Genomic DNA, 22,781 nt, shown 5'->3' on the forward strand with positions numbered 1-22,781 from the left:
ATCTACTATTATTTGGGGAAAAAAGGCCAAAAGGAGAAACATAGCCAAGAGGATGTTCTGGGAGTGAAAACTCGTCTCTCCACTTTCAGTAATCACATTTCGTTATTAGACTGCTCTCCCCCCGGTTAAACTCGGATTTGATGCTGCTGTTGCCGAGGTCCATGATGCCGTGCTCCTGGCTGGCGTAACCATGGTAGTAGTCGAGGGGTAGGCTCGGTTGCCATGGAGTTCCCCATTGTGGCTGACGTGTAGGCGGGGAGGTGGGAGGGGAGGGAGGGCTCCTTTCCAAGGGGAGTTGGCACAGGAGACACCTGAAAAGGAGACCCCGGGCCTGGCAGTGGCGGTGGCTGTCCCCCCCCCACCTCCGGGGAGACCATGGGGGTCTGCTGAACCCAGAGAGGAAGAGTCCTCTTCCTATCGATAGCAAGATAGAGGGAGGGAGGGAGAAAAGGAGGAATGGTGGGTGGGAAGGAGTCAGAAGAGAACGCATGGGGAGAGAACGTCACACAGGAGGGGATAGAGGAGGGGGATGGGGGGAGTTTTGCAGAGAGGGAGAGAAGAAAAATGGGTTATAAAGTAGAGGAATGATAAATTCCAACAGAGATGAAAGAAAAGAAAGAAAGAAAGAAAGAAAAGAAAGAAAGACCCCACAAGAAAGCACAGGACAGAGGGGGGGGCACGGGGTTGGTTTAGGGTTCATTAGGAACCCAACTGAAGAAGACAGACTGATATACCTAAGAAAAGCTATTTTTCATTTTGCGTTGCAAAACATTTTTTGTTGTTGTATGCCTTAATAAACACAAACCAGGTGTAGTCCAACCATTTGTCTGAGGAAATACAGCCTCAGCTGGCAGTAGAAACCTTTCCCTTCATGTAATGGGATTGATAAAAAAGTCAGTGTTTGTCATTGAAATTTGAGAAAATGTAGTTGTCAATGGGCTTCATATCAGTGGCACCCTAACAGTGTTTGGCTGCCTTAATTCACTGCAGACTGTGGCCTTATACACTCAATGACCAAGTAAAGCTAGATATGGCCAATTTATGAAAAATGTCACGTGGAGTCTGGTTGAGTGGGTAATGCTCTCGCCTTTGGATCCTGGTTCGATCATGAGCCCTACACATTTGTACTCCATTTATGCTGTCTCCCTGCTTCTGCTCCTATCCTTTCTCAAATAATAAAAGAAAAGTCTCATGTTTAACCTCTGTTCGGATCATCAAAAACTCATGCTCCTGATCAATCAAAACCACTTTTTCATGCATCTGGCAGATGCCACAAACTCATCCTCAACACAGAGATGCATGGAAAACTAGCATTAGACATGCACTCTAAGACTTACAAAAAGAAATAGCGCTAATTTCATGTAAAGATTTATCAGTACACAAACATAATTTCCTGTAAAGACGTATCAGTACACAAAGAATTTCCCGTAAAGATGTATCAGTACACAAAGATGCTAATGTATCCACCCCACCACCCCAAAAGAACTGATGAACATAAACACAGAGGCAACACAGTTTGAATAAAACAACAACCAAAATCACAGGTACCACGGTATGTGAAATCATGCTACATGAAAACAGAAATTCACATTACCCATAACCCTTTAGCAAGAAGAAACCCCTCTTTGCAACCATTAAGAAAGTGAAGAATCTAGTGAAGTACCCTCTCAAAGAAAAGGGTTGTTTGAGTACAAAAAGTGCTACATAGAACCATTGCTGTTTGAAGCTTTAATAATAGCAGATATTGTGAGTTTTATCAATGTCATTGTTTGCATCATTTCTAAATCCACTTATTTAAATGTTTTCTTTCTTTATATTTATATATTTATATTTATACTCTACTTTTTTCCTCAACCCTGTTTACTATCAGTGCAATCCCCAGCTTCTTTCTGATTCACACATTGAGCCTCTTGCTTTTGAAAAATTAAAACAATGTAAGAATATTTCAAATGATTAAATAGAAGTTAATACAGTTGTACCATGGTAAGCTACTTAAGGCATTTTGTTTTCAGAAATATAGGGGGTAAACTGTTTGTGCCTACATCTGTAATGAGGGAATTTTGCAAAACAAATTGGTCAGTGATTGGATCGCCTTCAACCAATCAAATGTTGTCCAGTTGATAAAACTCCATTCTCTAGGACCTAGTAGAATATACTGCAATGCATAGCAACACCCCAAATATTTGCTACACCATTCAACCTTCTACCAAGATGGCGTAGCTGTCACACGTCTTTGTCCTGTCTTGTCTTGTCTTGTCCCGTCCCGTGTATATATTGTTTTCTTCGTATATATTTTTAATCTCAATTTCAACATACTCTCCTACAATCCGCCTCACCCAATGTGGTATGGATCTACTATTTTTTATACTTTAGAACCAGAACCCCCATGAGGAGCTAGCTAGCTAACTAGCTACTAGCTAGTAGTCAGTTAGCCACTGCTAGCGGTCATCATCGTTAACTAGGACATCAGCCAGCCTCAGCCCGGTCAATTCCTGACTGTCTGCGCAGCGTGATATCAACCAAGAGCATATCGGACTGCTTTTTCTCTACCACATCTCCGGATTCCTACCGCAAGCTCTGAACCTTTTCCCAACGCAAGCTCTGCACACCGGATCATCACAGCTAGTTAGCTGCTATCCGAGTGGCTACTCCTGGCTAACGTCTGTCCCAAAGCAAGCACCAGTTAGCCTGGAGTTAGCCTCAAGCTAGGCCCATCTCCCGGCTAGCCAAAGAGATCCATCAGAAAATTCCTGGGCTTCAATACCTATTTTGCCAATTGGCCTGGACCCTTTGCTGTCGACACGGAGCCCCGCCAATCCATCACGACTGGTCTGCCAACATAGCCATTCGAGGGGGTTTCAACAGGCTCTCCAGTTGCGACGTTCCCCTGAGGCCCATCTGCTAGCCCCTGCCTGCTAGCTGTCTGAATCGCTGTGTCTCCGGCTCGCCCAGCTACTCACTGGACCCTATGATCACTCTGCTACACATGCCTTGTCTATTGCTGTTTTGGTTAGTGATTATTGTCTTATTTCACTGTAGAGCCTCCAGCCCTGCTCACTATAACTTAGCTAGCCCTTTTCTTCCACCCCCCACTCATGCTGTGACCTCATCTGGTTTAAATGGTGCCTCTAGAGACAAAACCTCTCTCATCGTCACTCAATGCCTAGGTTTACCTCCACTGTACTCACATCCTACCAAACCATTGTCTGTACATTATGCCTTGAATCTATTCTTTCGCGCCCAGAAATCTGCTCCTTTTACTCTGTTCCAAATGCACTAGACAACCAGTTCTTATAGCCTTTAGCAATACTTTTATCCTGTTCCTCCCTAACCATAACATTTTACGAAAAGATAGAACTGCCAAAAGGGGCGGAGTTGCAAACTACTGCAGAGTTCTGTCTTACTATCCAGGTCGGTGCCCAAACAATTCGAGCTTCTACTTTTAAAAATCCACCTTTCCAGAAACAAGTCTCCAACCGTTGCCACTTGCTATAGACTATCCTCAGCCCCCAGCTGTGCCCTGGACACCATATGTGAATTGATCGCCCCCCATCCATCTTCAGAGTTCGTACTGTTAGGTGACCAGCACTGGGACATGCTTAACACCCCGGCCTTCCAGCAATCGAAGCTAAATGCCCTCAATCTCACACAAATTATAAAGGAACCTACAGATACAACCCTAAATCCGTACCCAATGGCACCCTCTTAGATATCCTCCTGACCAACTTTCCCTCTAAATACACCTCTGCTGTCTTCAACCAGGATCTCAGCGATTACTGCCTTATTGCCTGCGTGCACAATGGGTCCACGGTCAAATGACCACCCCTCATCACTGTCAAACGCTCCCTAAAACACTTCAGTGAGCAGGCCTGCCTCGCCTGGTTCACCAACTATTTCTTCGATAGAATCCATGCTCTTCAACCGATTGCTGCCCGCACCCTCCCGCCCGACTAGCATCACTACTTTGGACGGTTCTGACTTAGAATATGTGGACAACAACAAATACCTAGGTGTCTGGTTAGACTGTAAACTCTCCTTCCAGACTCACATCAAGCATCGCCAATCCTAAATTAAATCTAAAATCGGCTTCCTATTTCGCAACAAAGCCTCCTTCACTCATGCTGCCAAACATACCCTCGTAAAACTGACTATCCTACCCATCCTTGACTTTAGCTTTTTCATTTACAAAATAGCCTCCAACACTACTCAGAAAACTGGATGTAGTCCATCACAGTGCCATCCATTTTGTCACCAAATCCCCATATACTACCCACCACTGAGACCTGTAGGCTCTCGTTGGCTGGTGCTCACTACATATTCGTCGCCAAATCCACTGGCTCCAGGTCAAGTCTAAGTCTTTGCTAGGTAAAGCCTAGCCTTATCTCAGCTCACTGGTCATCATAGCAACACCCCACCCGTAGCACGCGCTCCAACAGGTATATTTCACTGGTCATCCCCAAAGCCAACACTTCCTTTGGCCGCCTTTTCTTCCAGTTCTCTGCTTCTAATGACTGGAACAAATTGCAAAAATCACTGAAGCTGGAGTCTTATATCTCCCTCTCTAACTTTAAGCATCAGCTGTCAGAGCAGCTTACCGATCACTGTACCCGTACATAGAAAATCTGTAAATAGCACACCCAACTACCTCCTCCCCATATCATTACTTACCCTCTTGCTCTTTTGCACCCCAGTATCTCTACTTGCACATCATCATCTGCGCATCTATCACTCCAGTGTTAATGCTAAATTCGAATTATTTCACCTCTATGGCCTATTTTTTGCCTACCTCCCTATTCTTCTACATTCGCACACACTGTACATCGATTTTTCTATTGTGTTATTGACTGTACGTTTGTTTATGTGTTACTCTGTGTTGTTGTTTTTGTCGCACTGCTTTGCTTTATCTTGGCCAGGTCGCAGTTGTAAATGAGAACTTGTTCTCAACTGGCCTACCTGGTGAAATAAAGGTGAAATAAAAAATAAAAAATAAATACATCCGGCCTACTCCATCATACAGTAGATGCCATTCACACCAACTTTGAGTTAGACATGCCTCAATATGAAACTTTTGTCTTTTGTCAGTGGTGGTAAAAATGTAAGAATGTAGGGACATTGTGCCTAGACAGACATTCAACAACTTACATACGACGGAACAGACATGGTGCACATATATATATATATATATATATATATATAGTATGTTGTCAAGTAAACTAATTCATCAATGTAAAGTGAACACCATTGTAGATGTTTCGGCATGGGTTTTTTCAAGGGAAACTGATGTTGAGAAACTGGATTGGGTCCATGAGTTATCAAGGCCCTTTATGGGGTTAAGGACACGACCATTCAAAAGTTTGGGTTTACTTAGAAAGGCAGAGTTGCAAAGAAAAAGACATATCTCAGACTGGCCAATAAAAATAAAAGATTAAGATGGGCAAAAGAACACAGTCACAGACATAGGAACCCTGCCTAGAAGACCAGCATCCCGGAGCTGCCTCTCAAATCAAATCAAATTTTATTTGTCACATACACATGGTTAGCAGATGTTAATGCGAGTGTAGCGAAATGCTTGTGCTTCTAGTTCCGACAATGCAGTAATAACGAACAAGTAATCTAACTAACAATTCCAAAAAACTACTGTCTTTTACACAGTGTAAGGGGATAAAGAATATGTACATAAGGATATATGAATGAGTGATGGTACAGAGCAGCATAGGCAAGATACAGTAGATGATATCGAGTACAGTATATACATATGAGATGAGTATGTAAACCAAGTGGCATAGTTAAAGTGGCTAGTGATACATGTATTACATAAGGATGCAGTCGATGATATAGAGTACAGTATCTACATATGCATATGAGATGAATAATGTAGGGTAAGTAACATTATATAAGGTAGCATTGTTTAAAGTGGCTAGTGATATATTTACATCATTTCCCATCAATTCCCATTATTAAAGTGGCTGGAGTAGAGTTATTGTCATTGACAGTGTGTTGGCAGTAGCCACTCAATGTTAGTGGTGGCTGTTTAACAGTCTGATGGCCTTGAGATAGAAGCTGTTTTTCAGTCTCTCGGTCCCAGCTTTGATGCACCTGTACTGACCTCGCCTTCTGGATGACAGCGGGGTGAACAGGCAGTGGCTCGGGTGGTTGATGTCCTTGATGATCTTTATGGCCTTCCTGTAGCATCGGGTGGTGTAGGTGTCCTGGAGGGCAGGTAGTTTGCCCCCGGTGATGCGTTGTGCAGACCTCACTACCCTCTGGAGAGCCTTACGGTTGAGGGCGGTGCAGTTGCCATACCAGGCGGTGATACAGCCCGCCAGGATGCTCTCGATTGTGCATCTGTAGAAGTTTGTGAGTGCTTTTGGTGACAAGCCGAATTTCTTCAGCCTCCTGAGGTTGAAGAGGCGCTGCTGCGCCTTCCTCACGATGCTGTCTGTGTGAGTGGACCAATTCAGTTTGTCTGTGATGTGTATGCCGAGGAACTTAAAACTTGCTACCCTCTCCACTACTGTTCCATCGATGTGGATGGGGGTGTTCCCTCTGCTGTTTCCTGAAGTCCACAATCATCTCCTTAGTTTTGTTGACGTTGAGTGTGAGGTTATTTTCCTGACACCACACTCCGAGGGCCCTCACCTCCTCCCTGTAGGCCGTCTCGTCGTTGTTGGTAATCAAGCCTACCACTGTTGTGTCGTCCGCAAACTTGATGATTGAGTTGGAGGCGTGCGTGGCCACGCAGTAGTGGGTGAACAGGGAGTACAGGAGAGGGCTCAGAATGCACCCTTGTGGGGCCCCAGTGTTGAGGATCAGCGGGGAGGAGATGTTGTTGCCTACCCTCACCACCTGGGGGCGGCCCGTCAGGAAGTCCAGTACCCAGTTGCACAGGGCGGGGTCGAGACCCAGGGTCTCGAGCTTGATGACGAGCTTGGAGTGTACTATGGTGTTGAATGCCGAGCTGTAGTCGATGAACAGCATTCTCACATAGGTATTCCTCTTGTCCAGATGGGTTAGGGCAGTGTGCAGTGTGGTTGAGATTGCATCGTCTGTGGACCTATTTGGGCGGTAAGCAAATTGGAGTGGGTCTAGGGTGTCAGGTAGGGTGGAGGTGATATGGTCCTTGACTAGTCTCTCAAAGCACTTCATGATGACGGATGTGAGTGCTACGGGCGGTAGTCGTTTAGCTCAGTTACCTTAGCTTTCTTGGGAACAGGAACAATGGTGGCCCTCTTGAAGCATGTGGGAACAGCAGACTGGTATAGGGATTGATTGAATATGTCCGTAAACACACCGGCCAGCTGGTCTGCGCATGCTCTGAGGGCGCGGCTGGGGATGCTGTCTGGGCCTGCAGCCTTGCGAGGGTTAACACGTTTAAATGTCTTACTCACTTCGGCTGCAGTGAAGGAGAGACCGCATGTTTTCGTTGCAGGCCGTGTCAGTGGCACTGTATTGTCCTCAAAGCGGGCAAAAAGTTATTTAGTCTGCCTGGGAGCAAGACATCCTGGTCCGTGACTGGGCTGGGTTTCTTCCTGTAGTCCGTGATTGACTGTAGACCCTGCCACATGCCTCTTGTGTCTGAGCCGTTGAATTGAGATTCTACTTTGTCTCTGTACTGGCGCTTAGCTTGTTTGATAGCCTTGCGGAGGGAATAGCTGCACTGTTTGTATTCAGTCATGTTACCAGACACCTTGCCCTGATTAAAAGCAGTGGTTCGCGCCTTCAGTTTCACACGAATGCTGCCATCAATCCACGGTTTCTGGTTAGGGAATGTTTTAATCGTTGCTATGGGAACGACATCTTCAACGCACGTTCTAATGAACTCGCACACCGAATCAGCGTATTCGTCAATGTTGTTGTCTGCCTCTTCACGACGACTGGTGTTTTTGTGGGTACTATTTAATGAAGCTGCCAGTTGAGGACTTGTGAGGCGTCTGTTTCTCAAACTAGACACTCTAATGTACTTGTCCTCTTGCTCAGTTGCACACCGGTGCCTCCCACTCCTCTTTCTATTCTGGTTAGAGCCAGTTTGCTCTGTTCTGTGAAGGGAGTAGTACACAGCATTGTACAAGATCTTCAGTTTCTTTCCAATTTCTCGCATGGAATAGCCTTCATTTCCCAGAACAAGAATAGACTGATGAGTTTCAGAAGAGAGTCCTTTGTTTCTGGCCATTTTGAGCCTGTAATCAAACCCACAAATACTGATGCTCCAGATACTCAAAAAGTCTAAAGAAGGCCAGTTTTATTGCTTCTTTAATAAGCACAACAGTTTTCAGCTGTGCTAACATAATTGCAAAAGAGTTTTCTAACGATCAATTAGCCTTTTTAAAATGATACGTGGATTAGCCAACACAATGTGCCATTGGAACACAGAAGTGATGGTTGCTGATAATGGGCCTCTGTACACCTATGAAGATATTCCATTTTAAAAAATCAGCCGTTTCCAGCTACAATAGTCATTTACAACACTAACAATGTCTACGCTGTATTTCTGATCAATTTGATGTCATTTTAATAGACAAAAAAGTTGCCTTTCTTTCAAAAACAAGGACATTAACTTTTGAATGGTAGTGTATGTTACAGTCTTTTTTTGCCACAGTTACGGCATATCTGGGTAACCCAGTCATATCTGGGTAAGCATGTTGCAGAGTGGCAGGTTTCCAAATGCATTCCACTAGCTACATGCTGCCACTACTAATGTAAAAATGGCACGTATGACAGACCAGTGAATCCATAATAAACCATGTCGACGTACACGCCATAGACTCAGAGACTAGAAGACACTCCCAGCCATACAGACAAACGGACAGACCTGCTCTCTGAACATTCTGGGCTTGATTTCAGGAATGGCACTCACTCTCAACTCATCCTCCACAGCCATGAGCCTGGAAAAGAAGGAGACAATGTTTATTTTAGAGAAAGCTACAGAGCCATGATTCCGTTTATTTCTACTATTTATTTCTACTACTATGATGACTCCTTGCTGTCCCCAGTCCACCTGGCCATGCTGCTGCTCCAGTTTCAACTTCCACCTGACTGTGCTGCTGCTCCAGTTTCAACTGTTCTGCCTTATTATTATTCGACCATGCTGGTCATTTATGAACATTTGAACATCTTGGCCATGTTCTGTTATAATCTCCACCCGGCACAGCCATCAGAGGACTGGCCACCCCACATAGCCTGGTTCCTCTCTAGGTTTCTTCCTAGGTTTTGGCCTTTCTAGGGAGTTTTTCCTAGCCACTGTGCTTCTACATCTGCATTGCTTGCTGTTTGGGGTTTTAGGCTGGGTTTCTGTACAGCACTGAGATATCAGCTGATGTACGAAGGGCTATATAAATAAATTTGATTTGATATGATTTACTATTTTGGCTCCCAACATTAGCCTTTCCGTTTTTTGAAACAGATATGATGTTCAGGGAATTGAAATTCTCTCTAAAGTAAATGCATTCAAAGTAAATGCTATCTAGGCAAGTGAGCAAGCAGACATGAACCTTCTTTCTTGTCTTGTTTTGGTCGAGCTCACCTGTTGATAATGCCTTTAATTTGACTGTCCTTCTCCAGCTGCTGCTGCCTCAGCATGCGCTCGCTGTCGTCCAGCCGGCTCTGGTACTGTGATAGGATCTTGCTGGTCTGCTGCTCCTGTGAAAGCATCCTGCGCTCATACTCCTCCAGCTTCCGATGGGACATTATCAGACGCTCCTTCAGGGAATGGATCTCCTCCTCGTATTCCTTTACCTGGCAGAGAGACGACAGGAGAGGGAGATCAATGCTCTGGAATTCTGAATGTATTAGCATATACAGTTGAAGTCGGAAGTTTACATGGACTTAGGTTGGAGTCATTAAAACTAGTTTTTCAACCACTCCACAAATTTCTTGTTAACAAACTATAGTTTTGGCAAGTCGGTTTGGACAACTACTTTGTGCAAGTAATTTTTCCAACAATTGTTAACAAACAAAATATTAATATTTTATATTATAATTCACTGTATCACAATTCCAGTGGGTCAGAAGTTTACATACACTAACATACACTTGACTGTGCCTTTAAACAGCTTGGAAAATTCCAGAAAAAGATGTCATGGCTTTAGAAGCTTCTGATCGGATAATTGACATAATTTGAGTCAATTGGAGGTGTACCTGTGGATGTATTTCAAGGCCTACCTTCAAACTCAGTGCCTCGTTACTTAACATCATTGGAAAATCAAATGAAATCAGCCAAGATCTCAGAAAATAAATTGTAGACCTCCACAAGTTTGGTTCATCCTTGGGAGCAATTTCTAAACACCTGAAGGTACCACGTTCATCTGTACAAACAATAGTGCGCAAGTATAAACATCATGGGACCACGCAGCCGTCATACCACTCAGGAAGAAGACCCATTCTGTCTCCTAGAGATGAATGTACTTTGGAGAGAAAAGTGCAAATCAATCCCAGAACAGCAAAGGACCTTGTGAAGATGCTGGAGGAAACAGGTACAAAAGTATCTATATCCACAGTAAAACAAATCCTATATCGACATAACCTGAAAGGCCACTCAGCAAGGAAGAAGCCACTGCTCCAAAACAGCCATAAAAAAAGCCAGACTATGGTTTGCATCTGCACATGGGGACAAAGATCATACTTTTTGGAGAAATGTTATTTGGTCTGATGAAACAAAAATAGAACTGTTTGGCCATAATGACCATTGTTATGTTTTGAGGAAAAAGGGGGAGGCTTGCAAGCCGAAGAACACCATACCAACCATGAAGCACGGGGGTGGTAGCATCATGTTGTGGGGGTGCTTTGCTGCAGGAGGGACTGGTGCACTTCACAAAATAGATGGCTTCATGAGGAAAGAAAATTATATGGTTATATTGAAGCAACATCTCCAGACATCAGAAAGGTAAAGCTTGGTCGCAAATGGGTCTTCCAAATGGACAATGACCCCAAGCATACTTCCAAAGTTGTGGCAAAATGGCTTAAGGACAACAAAGTCAAAGTATTGGAGTGGCGATCACAAAGCCCTGACCTCAATCCTATAGAAAATGTGTGGGTAGAAGGGGGCCTACAAACCTGACACAGTTACACCAGCTCTGTCAGAAGCAATGGGCTAAAATTCACCCAACCTACTGTGAGAAGCTTGTGGAAGGCTACCCGAAACATTTGACCAAAGTAAAACAATTTAAAGGCAATGTTACCAAATACTAATTGAGTGTATGTAAACTTCTGACCCACTGGGAATGTGACGAAAGAAATAAAATCTGAAATAAATAATTCTCTCTACTATTATTCTGACATTTCACATTCTTAAAATAAAGTGGTGATCCTAACTGACCTAAGACAGGGAATTTTTACTAGGATTAAATGTCAGGAATTGTGACAAACGGAGTTTAAATGTACTTGGCTAAGGTGTATATAAACTTCCGACTTCAACTGTATTAGGCATACCCGGCCCCAGGATAAAGTGACTAAGGGTGTAGTTGAAATCGGGGGGAATTATATTGAATTCTGTTTATATCACGCTATACCACAATAACCATTAAGCGCTGGTGTTTCAAAGATGATGGTGATATTTAAAAATTCACTGAGTTAACAAAACATTAAGAACACCTTCCTGATATTGAGTTGAACCCCCCTTTTGCCCTCAGAAAATCCTCAATTAGTCACGTCAACCCACCACTCAATCATTTGAACTTTTTTTATATTTTTATTTAAGGTCATAAAACTAAAGCTGGCCCCGTCGTGGAGACGGGTATGGTATTAGGGCTGACCCCAATGTTTCAGAGCTTCTACACTGCACTTTATTCCACACCTGTAGCACTTTATTGCCGACTTTTTCACAGTGTGAAAAACATGCATGAAAAAATGTATGTACCATCTGGTAGGTGAGGAATTAATTGAATTAAAGCATTCCTTTCTTCAAGGAACAGTTGTTAATTCAAGGAACAGTCTAGCAATATTCTCAGGTCCCAATCCTGGTACATCAAATTATGACATAGAGTGAAGGTTTTCCTTTGACCCTGCCATAACATTCTTGGAACATCATGCTGGAGGTCAAATGTTAAAACACAACAAAATGGAAATCAGATAAAGACATTCCCTTATAATCTAGAAACCTTCTTTAATTTACCAGAGAGGCTGTCATCACCACCAAAATAGACTCACCCTATCCATGCGTGACTCGTCCATGCTCTTGGAGTACTCCTTCAGCTTGAGGTCCTCAAGGTTCGATGAGCTACGCAATATTTCGATGTCGGCAGAGAGGTGTGGCATGTTGGACACCCAAGCCACAGTGCGCTCGTTGGGGGTCAGGGTGGAGGGGGACTGAGAACCCTGAAAGAAAAGAGGCAAGATGATACAGGAAGAGGCTCAGAAATCACATGATCATGCTATGAAGATTATTAAGACTAAAAGGTACTCCTATCTCAGAAAGTATTTAGGAAAGCTTGTGATGTTGTCTAAACTGTTAAAACAGACAAACTTACATTACTAGCTAAACCAGCAACACCTTTCTGTGCTTTTCTACATGTATCTCTTTGGACTTACACGTACTTGGATTTTTACAATATGCCCGTAATGTTCAAACAATAGCCTTCATTACATAATCGATTTTCTTTGATCTTACATTTACATTACATAATTTTTACATTATGGGAAACAAATATAGATTTGTTTAAAATCGAACAGAAATGACATGTTCATAACACTGAAGTTGTGACACAGGCTAAGCTATCTCAGTAATCCATCCCTCCTAAATCAGCTGAGACTCTGAGAATCACAGAAGTGTGATTAATATTGGCACCGGTTATTAACAGGTTTGATTGTACATGTAGCCGAGGTGGTTTGTGACAAGTAACCTTGCCTGAGAACTCTAGACTCGTTTTAGCTCCCAGAGCTAATGCCAAGGCTTTAGCTCAGTGGACTAACACGATCTCAAGTCTCCTGGATTTCTCCAGCTGGATACCCAGGCATTCCAACACAGAGCCCATGGCGTTCCATTAATAGACCTGTTTATTGACTGTCGGCTTGAGCAGGTGCTGCTGTGGAGGCTGCTGCTGCTGCTGGGACTGCGGCTGGGGTTGCTTGGTGTTCTTAGTTGGGGTGTCTGTGGTCTGAGGCTGCTTTGTGCTCTTAGTCGGGGTGTCTGTGGTCTCTCCGTTCCCCCCTTGTGGCGCCCCCTGGCCGTCCCTGGCAGAGCTCGACTGGTGCGGGAGCCCAGGGGCTGGGCTGTCAGACTGTTTGACGGACAACTGCTGCTGTTGTTGCTGTTGCGAGGGCTGCCTGCCGCCAAAGCTGGAGTCGGGCGACTGGAGAAGGAGGTTCCTGCTCTGGGGGCGGGCCTTGGGAGGGGTGGAGGTGGCCCCGGGGCTGATGGACAGCTGGGATTTGAGGCGCTGTGGGGGAGGCGGTGCTACGGAGCCATGACGGACAGGGTACACGGTGGAGGGGGGAGTGGCCAAGGAGGTGGGAGTGCCCGTGCCTGTGGCCGTCTGAGGGGTCATGCCCATAAGAATCTGCTGCTGAAGATTCTCCTGAGAGAGAGAGGGTGGGCGGGAAAAGGAAGAGAGGGAGAAAGAGGGAGGGGGGGCAGGAAATATTTAGAAAAAGAAGATACAGTATTTGAGATCAAATACTATAGGAGAGGGAGAAAGAGGGAGAGAGTGTAAGAGGAGAGACAAGGAAGGAGATGAAGAATGGTTGTGAAGTCAATTTAATTGGACAACTCCTTTTAATTGGACAATCCCTTTTAATTGGACAATCCCTGTCTAACTTGTTTTCAAGCATCTACAGTAGTCACACAAACAATAGGCAGATACTGTACATTTCACTATCAATGCTTCTAAAAAGTGACTGCTGGGTGAATTCACATTGTCAATTTATTTTGAAATGATATGAAATATCTATTTAAATCTATGATGGGGTTTATCAATGCAACAGACCGCAACAACAGTCTGCAACAGCCTGATTGCTAAATGTAATGTCTACGGGTGTTACATGCACTGTGTGGTGTATGTTTAGTATGAAGGGATGTATTCTTGTTAACATGCACTTAGGCTCTGCCAACGTCATCTTAAATGCTGCTACCGGAATGAATAAAGTTGAATTTAATTGAAATTGATTTCGTGATATTTTCCTGGAATACCGACCTGTACTTGCAGCGAAAGCTGGCGCCGGGCGTATTCAGCGTTCTGGTTTTGCCGCGTGTAGTCGTCACTGTAGCTGTGCGAGTGGACAACACTGGGCTGCACCAGACTGCTCTGTGGCCGCAGGGCTGAAAGGTCCTCGCTACGCGAGAAGCCGCCGTGGCCAAATGCCCGCACGTAGCCCTGTTGGTGGTGGGCATTGTCAAGCTCTGGGGCCAACAAGAGTGGAGGGGGAGGTGGCTGGGCCTGAGGACGACTGTGGGGCTGACCCCGAGGGCTGTCGGCAGCCAGATGGAAGAGGGGATTCTGGAAGGAGAGGGGGAAGTGCATGGCGGCTGCCGCATGTTGCTGCTGCTGGGAGAGAGAGTCAGTGGGACCCCCCATGTGGTGAAGGGGTCCCCCCATCTGGCTTAGCCTCAAGCCGGAGCTCCCAGAGCCACCGGCGGACATATGGCCTCCCATGCGAAGCGGGCCGCCCAGGTTCCCGAAACTGTGGCCCAAGCCTGCTATAGAGGCCTGGGAGGAGTTGAGCATATCGCCCACAGAATGGAGGTTGGAGATGCTATTCATGCGTGAGTCCTGCAGGTCCATCATGGACACGCTTTTGTTAACACTGAGGACCTAGGAGAGAGACAGAACATAACCTGTCAACTGGAATAACCTATTACAATATCACTTATAACAATGTTCACTACTTAGTTATTCGGGAAATTCATAACTACATTTTGAGGTATACTACAAGTTGTAATATACACTGAGTATACCAAACATTAGGAACATCTTCCTAATTTTGAGTTGCACCCTCCCCCCTATTGCCTTCAGAAGAGCTTCAATCCGTCGGGGTATGGACTTCCACAGGGTAAGCCCTCCCCAAGGATGCCGGCCCATGTTGACTCCAATGCTTCCCACAGTTGTGTCAAGTTGGCTGGATGTCTTTTGGGTGGTCGACCATTCTTGATACACACGGAAAACTGTTCAGCATAAAAAGCCAAGCAGCATTGCAGTTCTTGACACAAACCAATGCACCTGGCACCTATTACCATACCCTGTTCAAAGGCACTTACATTTTTTGCCTTGCCCATTCACCCTCTGAATGGCAGACATACACAATCCACATCTCAATTGTCTCAAGGCTTAAAGATCCTTCTTTAACCTGTCGCCTCCCCTCCATCTACACTGATTGAAGTAGATTTAACAAGTGACATCAATAAGGGATTATAGCTTTCACCTGGATTCACTTGGTCAGTTTATGTAATGGAAAGAGCAGGTGTTCTTAATGTTTTGTATACTCAGTGTATGTGTCCAACTCAAAGTTTTTGTTGGTCAATTTACTGATGTCTGCTAGTGGCGATAAATCGATGCATCAAAGTTTACCTTTGGGTCTGGGTCAGTGATATCAGAACTGCTGGTGCAGTATGCAGGGCTGGACCGAGCCAAGGGGGGACGGGTCACGTAGAAAACATCCTTTGAGCCGTGGGGGTCTCGTTCTGCAAAGCTTCCCATGCTTACATGAGACGAGAGGACACCACCCCCAGATAATCCCGCGGTTGGGGAGGGGAGACGGGAGATGTCTATTGAGCTGGAGATGATCATCATCATTATCTATCATCACTGCCATTGTCAGGGGCTGTATTTTAAAGCTATACTACAGTATATATTGTAGGGGACCCTCAACCCTCACACCTCACCCCTCTTTGCATCAACATTATTTGTTTACAAAGACTACAAACGACAACCAAAAGCATCAACAATGAAATTGTACCACCCTAGCTGTTGGATTATATTATAGGTGAAACAAGGCATTTATAACTTATGCTCTTCAATAATCAATGCATATCAATTGAAATGACTATTGAACCTGAAGAAATCTTACACAGATGGTGCGTTTAAGCCCGGAGCAGTTACCTGTTCAGGTCCCGCATCATGAGGCTCTGGAAATCGGATGATACCAGGCGATTGAAGGAGGGCCGTGTGATGAGCCTGTCCTGCTGCCTGTCTGGCTGGTGGCTGGCCTGCCGGTGGAGCTGGGGGTTCCTCAAAGCTACACTGATGTCATTCAGCAGACGTGGCAAGGGACCAAGCTTCAGAATAGCGTCCTGGGAGACAAAGCGTAAATGAAAAGATGTGACTGTTTATCCCAAATTCTGTCCTTTCTCCCAAAGAATGCACTCATTCACTTCCATTAATTGATTCAAAAGGAAAATACTGTTATAAGAAATGTGTTGGAACCTCTATTTAGCGCAGGGCTGTTCATTTCCGGTCCTGGAGTGCCAAAACACTTCTGGTTTTCATTCTTTCCTTCTAACCAGGGACTGATTCAGACCTGGGATACGAGATGAGTAAAATTAACTACCAGTTAAAAACAGAAACGAGAAGTGTTTTGGCCCTTCAAAACCGGACTTGAACAGCTTTGATCACACCCATGCCTCAGTGCTTATAAATGAGTGGGGAGGAGTGCATAAGTGTACACTTCTGGAGAAAGGACAAGGAATTGGGATATAGGGATCATGGAGAGAATTTGGCTACATCTCAATAGTCTAAAGTGGCTTCTTTTCCTCTCATTCATCTACACTGAGGTGAAGGAGCTGAGCAGGTGAAAGCAGATGTCAACCATATTGTTATCACCTGTTTTGTGTTCTCAGAACAGTGCACATGGAGGAAGGGAGACGAAGAGAGGAAGCCACTGTAGACTTGAGATGCAGCCACGGGCTCAATTAAAACAAACGTGTTCAGTCGCTCACTCCACTCATTGATTACATGGGAAACCCTAGAGTTGGAGGTGTCCAATATTTCAGTTGAGGTGTAGATTTTGCAGATGTTGTGTCATTTCACCCTATTGATCTCAGACAATAAAATGTGATTTTCCCTTCCCCCTCGTTCACTCCCCTTTCAGTTTCACTTAAGTGATATTTTGCCAGTCCTCCAAAACATTTGCATTCTCCCTTATAAAATGGATTTTGTCATTTTAAAGTGAACAGAGTGGAGGGAGCCAAAATAGAAATGGAATTCAGCCAAGTGAACAGCGGGAGTGGAGGGAGTGAAAATACAAATGGATTTTAGCCAAGAGGTGGTGAGAGAAGAGGTGTAAAGGGGTGGGGGAGAATAACTAGTAGCAGGAGGCATATCAGCAGAATAAAAGTGTGTTACAGCAGTATTACAGTCACTTTAGATGTATTGTTACACTTCAAAGACACAAATGCAAACGTAGCAAATAGAAAAAGTTACTTTTGTACGATAAAAGGCATGTCTAATGCCTTCCTGCCTCACTAACACGCTCCGCCTCATGCGGACAGTGTTGCGGGCAGCATTGACAACAGCAGGAGTGTAATCAGTCGTGGCTCAAGCCGTGAAGACAAATGTGGCAGGTGTAGCATTGCTGTTACCTTGCTCAGCTGGAGATGGCAAAATATTCAGCAACTCTTGGAGGACAATGGAATTTGTCCTCACAAACACGTATTATCCAAACGAATGCATTTAGGATGGGATTTCTCAAGGAAGGGTACAGTATACGCAAAAACATGTTGGTTTTAATAAGAAATAAGTCTTTTTAACTTCCTTTGTCCTCCAAGATTTGCTTTTCGGTTAATGAAAAGTGAGGGAGCGACAGTATTTTCTTCATGGGTGATGACTAACCTTACCTGAGACCTAAAGACTGTGACCAGGCTTTAGATTCTGCGGGTTTACGCATGTGTGTGGTGTTCAGACGACCAGGGTTTGAACCTAGACGGTCACATTCCTCATAATCTCGTTCCCAGACAATTCCGCCCAAATGCCTGAAGAGTCTGGTGGACCAACATGTCAAACTTGGCATTTGTTAGGCAATTATACAGAAAGATTGGGAGAAACTTAGGCATTGGCTTAATAGGCTTAATCTACCAGCCAATCATCTCCCACAACACCTTCCCCCTAACACTACACCGTAGGTGTCTTGTGCCTGGTCCTGCCTCCATTTAGAGCCACGCCTCACAGTCGTGTGATTTGCTCAAATTAAATGACAAATAATTTACTCAGTAAGGTCACTCCCATAGAATTCTATGGTCACTCCCAAAAAGGCCAACTTTGAATCGTTGATGTCCCAGGCTTATATGCACAACAGCCTGGAGAGGTTACATTTCCCATTACCTTGCTCAGTTGGGCCATGACTTCCCACAGCAGGCTGTGGAGCACTGACAGCTCCCTGCCCAGGTCGATGTAGCCCTCAAAGCCCCCGGCATTGCTCCCCGTGTCCATGTTGGAGATCTCGTACAGGAACTGCTGCATGGAGCCCCACTCCATCTCCAAAAACTCGTTCATGAAACACATGTGGTCCTCTTTGCCACTAAACCTGAGGGCAGAAGAGACAGCAGCGTGGGGGGAGCATAGAGAGAGTGGGGGGAAAGAGAGAAAGAAGTTCCCACAGACAGTGAAAGATTGAGGGAGAAAGGGACAAGATACATAGTATGGCGAAGTACAGAGAAATAGTGATAAGAGCGTACGGAGAGAAAACAAGAGAGGGGAGACAGACAGTGTGAGAATGCAAAGAATGAAAGAGCAGGTGAGGAAGATGGAAGGATACAGTATGAACAACAGGTGATGGTGAGGGGGAGAATTGAATTATTCGTACTGTAACCTTGTCTGCAATGTGCCAAGAACATCGTTAAAATAAATAGTTTCTGTGCACACAGACTTCTCCACCCTCTGAACATTTGTGCCATTGAAACCTGTTACGGTCATCTTGTTTGTGGACAATCATGTTGGATGAATTCTTCATTCACTGTCACCAAAGGACAAGCTTATTTCAGAATAGTTTACTTCATGCTGACTGATATAATGTATTATGATACAGTTATAAAGCATAGTAAGACTTAAGCAAGTCTTAAGCATGTATGACTCAATCGCAATGTCGTGGAAATAATTAATGGATTGGTTCCTGGAAGAGGAACTGGCTGAGGACATAGATAATGACTTAACAAGGCTTGGATCATTTTGGGAAAGGCAGGTTAATTGTTAGAGGACAGGTGAGGGGAGGCTAAATGTGAGGGAAGGCTAAAAGAAAGGTCATGCAAAAAAAAAGGGAAGGCTACATAGGAGGGAAGGTGGTGACTGACTTGGAGAAGCTGGCCAGGTTCTGCACCACCTTGGCGATGAGGGTAAGTGTGCGGGAGGTCCGCTCTCCAGGGTACTCCTGGGTGAGGTTGAAGAGAGAGGGCGACATGATGGCGGGACACAGGAAGCGTAAGAAGAGGGAGGAGCTGATGAGGCGGTCTGCGATGTCCTCCCTTCCCCGCTCGGCACACCGGACCCTCCAGGAGGCAAATACGTCCTTCAGCTCCCGCGGAAACACACTAGAATAGAAGGGTAGGACAGAAGGATAGAATTGTACTTTATTTTTCATTGCAAACTTTTTTTGGGGGGGTGGGGAACAAACAGCCCATCATACTAGAAAGGACACTGTGTTACTGACACATTTGTACAATGGCGTAGTCATGTGGAAGAAATTCTGACCAATGAGAGTTGACAATCTTGCAGAGTGCCAGCTCGCAGCACATGCGAAGATTGGCTTGGTGGTCGGCCAGGACAGACGGTGGAGTACGCATGGGATCCACTTCACAATTCTCCTCTGACTCGTATAAAGCTCGAATGAACTCCCCTGTCAACGAGACAACCGTCCATTAATCCTCATCAGTATCTTCTTCTTCATCATCATCATCACCATCATCGTCTTCTCATCAACATCATTGTCACTCATCATTTCAAATACTTTAGCAAAGCTCGCTCAGCGGGCACTCCAGGCAGGCTAAAGCAAACACTAAAAGTATTTGAATGATTTCAAATAGTATTTGAACCCAGGTCTGGATTTGGTCATTTTACACTGGTATTGGTATAAAATAAAAATAATTTGCAGTTTTACCTATGGCATCCTTGAGGTACCGGTGCCCTATCAATTTGAGGTACTCCTCTATGGCTTTAGTAGCAAGGGTGTTCTCTCGAAAAATCAGATGCTCTCGTTCCATGAATCTATCCACCTCGCACATCGCCATGTCTGACAGGAAGTCCTGAAAAAAGAACATGCTCCTCAAACAAACAACACAAACACATTGTACAACAGACACAGGGGCCAGGAAAGATGCTACAGGCCTCATTTACAATAACCTCAGAAAGAGGTTAGTCTACAACAGGAGTGCTTGGCCACCCCTGCTTTAGTGCCTTCCTTCCTACCTTCGCCTTGCCCGTGCTCTGGAGAATGTGCACCAGCGCGAACGCCACCTCCTCTTTGCTTTTGACACTGAGCAGAGGCTCCAGCACGGCACACAGCGTACGGTAGTTATTGGTGATGTACTCAGCGAACTCCTTGTACAGCTCCATGGGCAGGATACTCATGGTCTGGTAGCGGGACTTGAGGCGGATTGAGGCATTGATGACCTTGCCACCGCCTACACCGCCACCCTTAGCCAAAGCACTGGGCTGGATCACCGGATACCACTGCTCCACAAACTGCCTGCCTGTGATGCTCGATATGGGGATAGTGACCAGGCCGAGGTACGTGCTCTTCTCCTAGGTTAGAGAACAGAACGGAGAATAGAATAGAAGTAAATATTTGAGTAACTCTGCAAACACAAAAGATACACAAGGAAAAATACAACCGCCATAGACAGACACACACCTTGCGTCGCTTTTTGTCTGTCTCCTTGTAAAGGTGCAGGCGTAGGCTACGAATGGCAGGCAAGTTGTTGAACTCAAAGTGCTCGCCCCAGAAGACAGTGTCCGTGCGGGGCTTGCTAGTGGTGCGAGCGTACAGCATGTCATCCAGACACAGCTCACAATAGTACCGCTTCTTAGGAGGAAGGTCCCTGGCCTCAATGATCCACAGCTTAAGCACATTGTCCACCCTTCGACTATTGTCCTAAAATGGGAGCATTGGAGAGAGAGGTGAAGACTGCTGAAACTAATGGAGATTAAAGGCATTTTGATAAAAGGCATTTTGAGTGTGGACTGCAAGCAGGGTCCTTGTTCCTCTCTATTTTTTCACCTTGTTGGGCTTGACAGCTCTCTGTAGATTCTCAATCCATTTGTCTCTCTCTGCAGCCGAGCGGCAGGCAAAGCATTTTGTCCCTGAAATGGTGGTCACCTACAGTCAAACAGACACAGAAGTGAATTCATCAATGATATAGTTTGTTGCTTGTTAGTGTGTAACAGTTGATCAATTACTATCACCATGACACATCAACTTGGAAGACTGAGCTGTAATAACTGTTTTAGATTTAATATTAGGAGATATACTATACACTATTCTTCTCCCAGAAGGGCACTCACCTCAAAGCAATACTCCTGGCCCAATATGCTGGAGTGGACAGGTTTGATGACAGCATCTTCATCCAGCGTGAGGTCCAGAGCCTCCGCTGCACTGCTAGGGGAAAGCAGGGACTCATGTGAGTGGGACTCCTTGAAGCTCTGCATTAGACGTGTCCTTGAGAGAGAAAGACAGAGAGAGAGAGAGATAGAGAGTGTGTGTGTGAGAGAGAGAGAGAGAGAGAGAGAGTGGTTAAGACACACTGTGGTCCCATTACAATGTTAAGGGAAACAGTGCATTGAAACAAACACTACTAAACATAAAATCTGGTACCAGGTAGGGTTAAAAATTGTGTTAAATTCTTGCAATAAGTACCCAAAAGTAACCACTGTTAACATAAACTGTACATATTGGAAAACACCAGGTAAATACACAAAAAAAGGAGTGTAAAATAAATAATTATAGAGTGTCACACATCCAATCGTTTGGGAAAGCATTACCTACCTCTCCTGATCAGCACTACGGAAACGGGGTAGAATCATGTGGCGGAAGCTGCTGGTTCGATCCAGCTTGGGCTGGCTCTTTGCCCTTTTGATGGAGCCCTTCAACTTTCGACTGAGGAAGCTCTGTTGGGGACAAGAGTGGAGACCATTACACAGGTGGAGATGTCCATTTCATTAAAAACATTTTTTTTTTAGCAGAAGCTCTTGTAATTCGCTCCAGACCGACTTACAATCAGTGCATTAAACCCTTCTTTCAAAATAGGCGCTATCTGCGAAATCAGTGTTAGCATGAATCCATGTTATTTGTGGTGGTGATGGTTGTGGTACTGATGGAGGTTGAGGAGAGGAACCCACTTTGGAAGTGTTTGTGTTTTGCTTCCTTCAGATGACCACTGGAGGAGCCTATTGGGCTACAGATGAAGCAACAATGGCTAATTCAATAATGTTCTTTCAGTGGGCTATGCGAATTCAGCCACTAAGATGGATGGTGTAAGCCTATTCGAAGACTTGAAAACTCAACTGGCATGAGGTTGAACTGGTGAAATGTACAGGTGTATCCCATACTGCTATAATGTACTTTTAATTTGGAATCGGCAAATTAGTAGCATTACAGTTAGCCAACTATCTATTACTAGCCTCCTGAGTGGCGAAGCAGTCTAAGGCACTGCATTGCAAGGCTAGAGGCGTCACTACAGACCCTGGTTTTTTCCCAGGCTGTGTCACAACCGGCAGTGATCGGGAGTCCCATAGGGCGGTGCACAATTGGCACAGCATGGTCCGGGTTAGTGGTGTGTTTGGCCTGGGGGGGTAGACCGTCATTGTAAATAAGAATTTGTTCTTAAACTGACTTGCCTAGTTATATAAAGGTTAAATAAAAAATGAAAGAAT

At 44.9% G+C, this 22,781-nt stretch overlaps 1 protein-coding gene across 3 annotated transcripts in view; it reads right to left on the reverse strand.

Annotated features, from left to right (window-relative positions):
* syngap1a (synaptic Ras GTPase activating protein 1a) overlaps positions 1-22,781 on the reverse strand; it is a 105,570-nt gene that overhangs the window by 758 nt on the left and 82,031 nt on the right. The window contains exons 5-21 of one of the 3 annotated variants that reach the window (XM_024441419.2): positions 21,895-22,016; positions 21,414-21,567; positions 21,130-21,228; positions 20,764-21,003; positions 20,319-20,654; positions 20,011-20,155; positions 19,605-19,749; positions 19,208-19,444; positions 18,243-18,444; positions 16,026-16,216; positions 15,495-15,699; positions 14,124-14,741; positions 12,984-13,508; positions 12,142-12,309; positions 9,521-9,732; positions 8,855-8,882; positions 97-414 (exon numbers count right to left, since the gene is read on the reverse strand). In XM_024441419.2, coding sequence (XP_024297187.1) covers positions 106-414; positions 8,855-8,882; positions 9,521-9,732; positions 12,142-12,309; positions 12,984-13,508; positions 14,124-14,741; positions 15,495-15,699; positions 16,026-16,216; positions 18,243-18,444; positions 19,208-19,444; positions 19,605-19,749; positions 20,011-20,155; positions 20,319-20,654; positions 20,764-21,003; positions 21,130-21,228; positions 21,414-21,567; positions 21,895-22,016 — 3,936 coding nt within the window. In that variant the 3' untranslated portion in view covers positions 97-105. Of the gene's footprint in view, positions 1-96; positions 415-8,809; positions 8,883-9,520; positions 9,733-12,141; positions 12,310-12,983; positions 13,509-14,123; positions 14,742-15,494; positions 15,700-16,025; positions 16,217-18,242; positions 18,445-19,207; positions 19,445-19,604; positions 19,750-20,010; positions 20,156-20,318; positions 20,655-20,763; positions 21,004-21,129; positions 21,229-21,413; positions 21,568-21,894; positions 22,017-22,781 lie in introns of all 3 variants that reach the window. The other 2 variants (XM_024441421.2, XM_024441420.2) reach the window with 2 other exon arrangements.

Source organism: Oncorhynchus tshawytscha, linkage group LG13 (assembly GCF_018296145.1).
Source record: "Oncorhynchus tshawytscha isolate Ot180627B linkage group LG13, Otsh_v2.0, whole genome shotgun sequence".
NCBI classification, from domain to species: domain Eukaryota; kingdom Metazoa; phylum Chordata; class Actinopteri; order Salmoniformes; family Salmonidae; genus Oncorhynchus; species Oncorhynchus tshawytscha.